At 55.9% G+C, this 8,524-nt stretch overlaps 1 protein-coding gene across 1 annotated transcript; it reads left to right on the top strand.

Annotated features, from left to right (window-relative positions):
* The first annotated feature begins 6,709 nt into the window (after positions 1–6,709).
* LOC119323845 (heterodimeric geranylgeranyl pyrophosphate synthase small subunit, chloroplastic-like) lies at positions 6,710–8,105 on the top strand. The gene has a single exon (XM_037597552.1). The coding sequence runs from the start codon at positions 6,807–6,809 to the stop codon at positions 7,842–7,844; it is 1,038 nt and encodes a 345-aa protein (XP_037453449.1). The 5' UTR covers positions 6,710–6,806; the 3' UTR covers positions 7,845–8,105.
* Positions 8,106–8,524: the final 419 nt, after the last annotated feature.

Consider the following 8,524-nt stretch of genomic DNA (forward strand, 5'->3'; position numbering starts at 1 on the left):
GCGGCGAGGGTCTTCTTCCTGGCCTCCAGCTGGGCCGTCTCCTCAGAGACAAGCTGGGCATGGGACGCCTGGGCCCTGTCCACCTTCTCCTTCAGCTTGCCTAGGAGGTCCCACTCCGTAGTTTGGTCCTTGGTCGCCTAGGCCAGCTTGGCGTCATGGTCGACAAGCGCCGCCTCCCGGGCCTTGAGCTCCTCCTCTCGTTATTCGAGCCGACGGGCGTGGGCAGCCTGCTCCTTGCGGAGGGCCTTCAGCTCGGCTTACGCCATGCTGCAGTGCTCCTTGACAGACGCAGCATCGGCCAGTGTCGCGTCGTGAGCCGCCGTGGCCTCGCCGTCCTCCTTCCAGCTCTCTGTGGCGGCAGCCTTGTCCCGGCCCCAGGCCAAAGACGCGTCGGCCTGGAGCCACCCCGAGATTAGCCCCATGTGCCCCATCGCCATGCACCTGTCGGCGCCCTGGAGATCGGTCCGGAGCTGGCCCAGCGTAGTGTAGGCTTCCTCTAGAGCCTCGGGCCTGACGAGGGGGGCACAGTCCGCCAACGCGAGGGCTTGGGGAGGAGGCGGAACCGGCGCCTGGACTGGCGCCACTGCCGCAAGGGCAGCAGAAGGCTCTGGAGCCCCTAAACCCCCCGCGGGTGCGACGGCGACGGGCGGCTCCGGAGTCTGCTGGACCACGGAGGCAGCCTTCTCCTAAGGCTCTACCATTGTGCCCTGAGGGGCCAGCTCCGTCACGGGGAAGCGTGAGGCGGTCTCCTGCGTCTGCGCCAGGGCCTCCATGGCTATGGCAGACGGCGTTGCTTCCAGGGTCCCGGCCCCCTCCTTCCTCTTATTCACCACAGTCTCCATCCTGGTCACCAGGAGGGGAGCGTTGTGGGCACGGCATCAAGGATGGCAAATGACAACAAGGCAAGATACTTGCTCGTCAGCGGTGATGTACGTCCTTTTCCTGGCTAGGGACAGGGCACCCCCGATCTTCTTGGGCGCGGGCTTTGTCGCGCCCTAAGATTCGGCGGGGCACACAGCGACTGGCCTTGATGCAGTGGCGATGGATGACAAGGCGCAGGCGTCACCTCGAGGAAGGGATGCTGCCTCGCCCTTCTTCGGAGTCGCTCGTCCTAGCTTCCGCAAGGGGGTGGCCTCGGACCTCGTCATGACCCCAGTCGTGCGCGGGGATCCCCCGACCGGGGGCTTGGCGACGTCGTTGTCATCGGAGAGGTCGCGGAGGAGCTTGCTCTGCGACGGAGGAGATGTCTCCGCCATGTCATCCACGCTCGCGTCTGAGTCCTCCTCTCCCTTCTCCTCGACATCATCACCGGAGGACACCGTCACCGAGGAGTTGGGGAGCTGGGGCGACACGAGCCCCAGCTCACTGAAGATGTGATGGCGGTGACCAGCTCTGCCCCGTCGCCACGATGGTACAGTGGGATGTAGGCCACCGGGAGGCTGCCCGGATCCTTCTCGAGCAGGGTGACCACATCCTTGCCCAACTCTTCGCATGTCAAGCTCCCTAGGCGCAGCCGGATGTCGTCCTTCGCGCCCTTGAAATCCCACATGGGGCGTGAGTATGCCTGGAGCTGGGACAGGCGCTACGTCAGGAACTCCTTAACGAGCATGGTCCCCATCAGCACCCCAGACTCCATGTCCGCCTTCATCTTCCTCAGGACCGGCGCCGCCCGTGGGGTCGGTGAGCTTCTCATGACCCCACCGATCAAGCTTCTCCGGCAACTTGGTCGGCAACTCCAGTCGCGCATGGGAGCCTCTGGCATCCACAAAGATCCACTTGCACCGGAAGTTCTCCACCTTTTTCCCGGCCCTCATGAGCATGTTGCCACTGTCGACCACAGCAAAGGAGACACAGTCGGAACGCTGGTTTGGGTCGTGCATCCGGAGGGAGAAGAAGTGGCGGAGGAGCGCCAAGGAGGGCATCACGCCCATGAATGCCTCGCAGTAGAAGGCGAAGATGGACAAGAGAAGGATGGAGTTGGGTTGCAGATGCAGGGCCTGAACCTGGTAGTGGTCAAGGACATCAGTGAAGAACTTGGAGAAAGGCAGGACGAGCCCCGTGAAGACGCTGTGGAGGAAGAAGGGATAGAACGTCTCCGCCAAGATCTGAGGGTTGGTGGAGCTGGCCAGGAGCACCATTTCCTTCCCCTAATTGTGATTGTTCATCGTCAGCGGAAGCGCAGCAGCGAGGTGTCTCTCCTCGGTGATGGAGGACGCATCAAGGGCCGACGCTGGAGAGGAGGAGGAGCTCATGGCCTACGCGGCCGACTTCGCCTTCCCGGATGCCATCGGCAAGGAGCTTGGGAGGAGAAACTCGGCAGATCTGTAGATGCTCTCGACAGGATGAAAAGGGGATTTGGAGCAAGGCCATGAGAAAGCAATGAAGGCTCAGAGGCGGGCGCCAGTCTTTTTGTCAGCCTGGGCAGTTGTCGAGGCAGCATGGGGAAGTGGAGACGCCCGCGTCCCATCAAGCACCGCGTGTAGGCAGTCCACAGGCAATTGGGGCCCGCGGCTCTTCGCCCTTGCCCTTTGGCTTCGCCTCGAAGCCAATCCCAAGCGCGCCTTGGGATCGGGGGCTACTATCGATGTTTTGGGAACCAGGATACCCAGACTTGCCTGCCTGCGGCCCATGGCGTGGCTTCATCGACGGCCTAGTAAGGCCCATTGACAACACCAACAAGTCAAGACCCTCGCTGAGGGGCCAAGCCTCTCGAGGCGGACGACGCCAAGACCTCCGGAGGGGGCGGTCTCCCCAGGATGCCTCCTAAAGAGCAGTGATTTCTATGTAGGTGCTCAACCTCATGAGGTTGCGGTGACGCAAGCCATGACGACCAAGGCCAGGTGGGTGCCAGTGGGCGCAGAGGAGCAGGTTTCCTCTTTGGTGCTAAGGAAGCAGGCGTAGGCGCGGGGTCCCGAGGAATCGCCCAAAGGTTTCCATTCCCGTGCAATGAGACCAAGACCGCCAGGACGGCAGGATGAATGTCATCGCCGAGCCCACCACGGTGTCACGACCAGAAGCTTTGCAAGAGAAGACCACCTTTTGTCAGGATAATATGTACTACTTGTCCCCCTTCAAAATTGGCCACTATGGGATCCCTTCTCGCCTACATTTTGGGGGAAGAGGACCGAAGCCGCTATAAGTATAGGTTGGCCACCACCATAACAGGGGGTCAGAAGGTTGAATCCCTTCAGCTCTCATCCACACTAGGGCAGACCTCGCGAGGTTGTTCTTCCCTTGCACTAATTCATCCTCAGCCCCTCGTGAGGCAAATCCACCACAAAGCAGGAGTAGGGTTTTACACCGCAAGGTGGCCGAACCTACGTAAACTGTCGTATCCATCTTCTTCCTTGTTCATCGAGCTAGGTCGTGGGGGCGATGAACTGGTTGGCTGAAGGGGTTGAGTTCTTCGCACACACCCTAGAGTTCAAACCTTTTCTTGGGTCTACGGAGCCCTAAATCCGACAAGTACTGTCGGCACCTCTTCGACATGATCATTACCAAGCATTGACCAAAACCTTTTGTAAAATACTACATGTAACCCATCAAGCTCTAGTGCTTTAAATCACCAATAGAAAACAAGGCATTTTGAACTTCATCCATAGTATAAGGTGTCATGAGAGTAATATTCATCTCGCTAGAAACCCTGGGGCAAACTCGAGCCAGAACCTCATCATTTGGTGCATGGACTTGGGAGGTAAACAAATCAGAAAAATAGACTTTATAAGATCATTGAGACCATCCATACCTTCTCTTCAAACACTATAATCATCCAACATTGTTTTGTATGATTTCGCTTCTTTTGCGTCGATGCAGCGTTATGAAAAACATTGTGTTCCTGTCACCATGCAACAACCAATCCCTGGCCTCTTTGAAGCCAGATCATCTCTTCCTGATCCAACAGGTTTTTGTAAGAACTTGAATTTCTTTCATTTTTGCACGAGTCTCACTCGTTAATGGTCCACACCATAACTTATCGAGTTCCTTTTACAACTTTTCAATTCTTTTCTTAAGACTCTTGAGAATATCCTATCCCATTGATGGAGATCATCATGTACCGCTTTAATGCAATCACCTAGTAAAGGGCCGACCCCCGCCATTTTGGCGTGTTCCCAAGCAGAATTAACAACTTCATTAACGGTTGCCCCATTAAGCCATCGAGCCTCAGTCCTGGACCCCTATACCAGGGACGGAGCAAGGAACTTCATATGAAGAGGGCCAATGATACATGCATGATCATTGGAGGGGGCATACACTAAAATTTAGGCCATAACTCTATAAAGTCACACAACATATAGGGGTAATTTAAGGATTTTGTTTAGCATGTCGGGAGCCATGGCCACATCTCCCCCGCTTCTGCCTCCGTCACTGCCCTATATCGTGTGTTCCCAGTGGCAAAGTACTCCGTATATAGGGGGTCAATCTGTGGTATGAGTGAATATGGTGCTCATGAAGAAGAGCAGCCAAGGGGAATTGTGTAGCCCATGCTTCTTTAGATATGGCTGTGTCAAGCCGTTCCTTGATGACACCCCCGCTCCAAGTAAAGGGGTCATCAATAACAAATACCTCATGCAGACCACGGTCGTCCACACACTCCTTCATATGTTTCAAACGAATATTACCACATTCCTTCTCACTGTCCACAAGAATTTCACTGAAATCTCTAATTATCAACCATGTCGTCATGTTACTATTATGTAGATCACGCAAATAGGACCAAGATATTTGCTTTTTGTCCCAATCAGGTTCACCATAGAAGCTTGTCAGGCGCCAATCAACACTATATCCTTCGTTAACCATCAATAAAATTACAGGAAGAGTAGCCCAACACCATTTCATTAGACTGGTTGTCAAAACGAACAAGACCTCCATAGCGATTAATGTTGAACTCAATGCCTTAACTTTGTTTAGATGAAATTTAGTCAAGATAGTTCACATCCGCTCCCACCCGCTTTTGGAGATCCAACAACTCATGTGCTGCTGTCGTTGAGAGCATGCGGGGTAGTTTCAGAAAAGACTTTCATTGTCGTCGGCAGCCAGTGCAACGAGGAACAACAAAGAAAAAAACTCTTTGGGGCGTTTGAATCATGCCCACGGCCGCCTCGCCAAATCATGGGCTCGCCAATATATTGGCGGATGATTCGTCCGCCCTTGTTTCGCCCGTGCGTCGGCGCAGAGTTAAACGCGGCGACCGATTTTTTGGCGTGGCGCCGGTAATTGGGCTACGACCAAATGGTGTCATTGGCTCAAGCGAACGCCAAAAATGTGGCATGACAACCGCCGGCCACGCTCCAAACAGTCTCTCGGCGTCCGGAGGCGCCGGAAGAGAGCAATGCTAGGGGACGGCAAGTCTGGAGAGAAAACCCCTGGCCAGGACATCGATGAGGCTTTACCAATGTTGGTCTTGAATCCTCAAAAAAAAAGGGAATCGTTTCTGGCCGGGGCACCGGCCGAACCGTTCTGCCGGTCTCGTCCACGTGCGCGCGCTGCAGCAAGTTAAGTCGCGACACGTGGAGTGGTGGGTCCCAATCACATGGCCTTATCCCCTCCCAGCTTTCTCTTTAACTGCTCGTCTTCTCTCTCTTCCCACCTTGCAGATCCCGCCTCGCCGGCGTTCTTCCGAGCTGCCGTCCCCTCGCGGCACCAGCAACTACCCTTCTTCCTTCTCCCTCTCCTCCCTTTCCTCCTCCTCTCTTCCCTTTTTGCTGCAACCGGCGACAGGCCAAACGCGGGGAGGAACCGAGGTGCCCGTGCTACAACCATGGCCACGGGGAGGAGCTGCAACCGCGGTACTGGGAGAGTTGCAAACGGCGTTTTCCCATGCTACAACCATGGACACAAAAAGCTACATCCAGTAGATAAAAAAGCTTCAACCAGACAACGAAATACAGGAAATGTTACAACCGTTTTGACAAAAAGCTTCAACCCGCAGATGAAAAAGCTTCAAAACAGAGATTGAGAAAATCCTCCTCGACGACGACCATGGCGTCTCTCTGTGTTTTTGTTGCAACCGCAGAGTAAAAAGCTGCAACCCTTTGTGAAAAAAGCTTCAATTGGCACGGTGGAAAGCTTCAATCCGCGAGAAAAGCTTCAACATGCATAGAGAAAAGCTTCAACCGATGAGATAAAAAGCTTCAACCTGACTCGCCAATGGCAGCGAGCGGCGACGTTGAGAGCTGCGTCGGCGACACGACAGTGCAGCGATGATGGCGGCTGCTAGGTGCTGCAACGACAGGGGGTGCCGGTGTACTTCAAGACGGCGCCATTTTTTGCTACGAGGGGGCGACGGGCTTTCTGCTGGACCGGGTGGCGAGTACGGATGCTGCGACGGCGACGGGGACGGCGACCGGCGACGACGGGGACGGAGAGCGCATCCAGCAGCATGGGACTAGGGGGAAAGGAGGTCCAGGCGAGGGGGCAGTCGCCGGCGGCAGCAGCGGCTGGGGTGGGGGCGCGGTGAAGAAGAAGAAGTCAACACGGGTGAAGGAGGCACGAGAAATAGATCTGACGGCTCGAGCTTGCGGATCAGACGGCTGGGGCTTGACCGGCCCAACGATTGGGCCGGTGCGCCGAGGCAGATCGTTGCCCAAAAAAAATGTTGGTCTGGAGATTGATTCTCACGTGACGAGTTGACGACACTGCGTGATCAGTTTTTTTCTTTTTGAGAACTCGTGATCTGATAATGGGTATCCCACGATCATATACCGGATTAGTGGCACAACGGAAGTGCAGAACAGCGTCCCCTAGCCGGGTCACCCCACGAACCCAAGAAACCACATCCGAACCCAAATCTTCGCCTCTCCGTCGCCATGGCTCTCTCATCCCTCTTCGTCTCCCTCCCCCTCCCCATCCCGAAGCCGCCATCCACCTCCAAATCAAACCGCTTCCTCCCTATCCGGGCCTCTGCCGCCGCCGCCACCGCCTCCCCATCTTTTGACCTGCGCCGCTACTGGACCTCGCTGATCTCGGAGGTCGAGGGCGAGCTCGATGCCGCGATGCCCATCCGCCCGCCGGAGAGCATCCACAACGCCATGCGCCACGCCGTCCTCCCGGGCGCCGGAAAGGAGGGCGCCGCCAAGCGCGCGCCCCCGGTTCTCTGCGTCGCCGCCTGCGAGCTCCTCGGCGCGCCGCGCGCCGCCGCGCTCCCTACCGCCGCCGCGCTGGAGATGCTCCACGCGGCGTCCCTCGTGCACGACGACTTGCCGTGCTTTGACGCCGCGCCCACCCGCCGAGGTCGCCCGTCTACCCACGCGGCCTACGGCACGGACATGGCCGTCCTCGCAGGAGATGCGCTCTTCCCGCTGGCCTACACCCACGTCATCTCCCGCACCCCCTCCCCCGACCCCGTGTCGCACGCCGTCCTCCTCCGCGTTCTCGCAGAACTCGCGCGCACTGTGGGATCCACCGGCATGGCGGCCGGCCAGTTCCTCGACCTTGCCGGTGCCAGCGCCCTCGGCGAAGCCGAGGTCATGCAGGTCCTGACCAAGAAGTTCGGCGAGATGGCGGAGTGCTCAGCCGCCTGCGGGGCTATGCTAGGCGGTGCGGGGCCCGACGAGGAGGCCGCGTTGCGGCGATACGGCCGCACCATCGGCGTCCTGTACGAGCTCGTAGACGACATGCGGAGCGCGTCGGGAAACGGCAAGATGAGGAGCAACGCCAGCGTCCTGCGCTCTCTGGGCATGGACCGTGCGCTCGGCATCGTCGAGGAGCTCAAGGCGCAGGCCAAGACGGAGGCGGACAGGTTCGGTGATAAGTATGGCGACCGGGTGCTGCCTCTGTACAGCTTCGTGGACTACGCCGTGGAGAGGGGCTTTGAGCTCCAGGATGCAGCCACCGCGAAGCTTTAAGCGTGGACGGACGCAGCATTGGCACAGGTGACATGTAGAGTTATGTGGTGCTGAAATTCTGTGATCTGAAACTCTAAATTTGTACTATATGTGTTTAGAACATTAGATGCGTGGTTGCTGTTTCTGTCCAAAACTTAGCAAGTTCCTGAAATAACATGGTATCAAATGATAAACTTATTTGATAAAATGCTACTGTACTAACAATTTTCGAGTTCCTACTGCATGGGAATGAAGCTGACCCAAGTTTACACGATGTTTGGAGCTTTCGAATTGTTCGTTTGTAAGAAAGTTAACCTGCTGTGCTTGTTCGTCGTTTGGAATTGTGTGAAACATCACATGATGGTAAAACATTTCGTAAGAAAGTTTACCTGGTGTGCTTGTTCGTCGTTTGAGATTGTGTGAAACATCACATGGTGGTAAAACATTTCAGGTACTCTAGGCCATCACAATGCTTTGTTATCCAACAATGATAAATATTCATAAATTTTGCTAGACATTGAAAATGAGAAAGCACGCGTCAACTAGTAGTCTAAGAGCGTCTCTAGGTCTTCCCCTAAAAAAAAATCAGTTTCTTGATTCTTGTCTAGGGAGTTAACACTATATGTTCCTTCTCCTAAATTGTATAACTCTCTAAAATTTTAGGAAAGAAGTCCACATACCCCCCTGAACTCTCAGATTTC

This window comes from Triticum dicoccoides, chromosome 6B, assembly GCF_002162155.2.
Source record: "Triticum dicoccoides isolate Atlit2015 ecotype Zavitan chromosome 6B, WEW_v2.0, whole genome shotgun sequence".
NCBI lineage: Eukaryota > Viridiplantae > Streptophyta > Magnoliopsida > Poales > Poaceae > Triticum > Triticum dicoccoides.

What these genes read in the sequence shown, in the direction of transcription:
- LOC119323845 (XM_037597552.1), top strand. Translation starts at nt 6,807, where the DNA reads ATGGCTCTCTCATCCCTCTTCGTCTCCCTCCCCCTCCCCATCCCGAAG.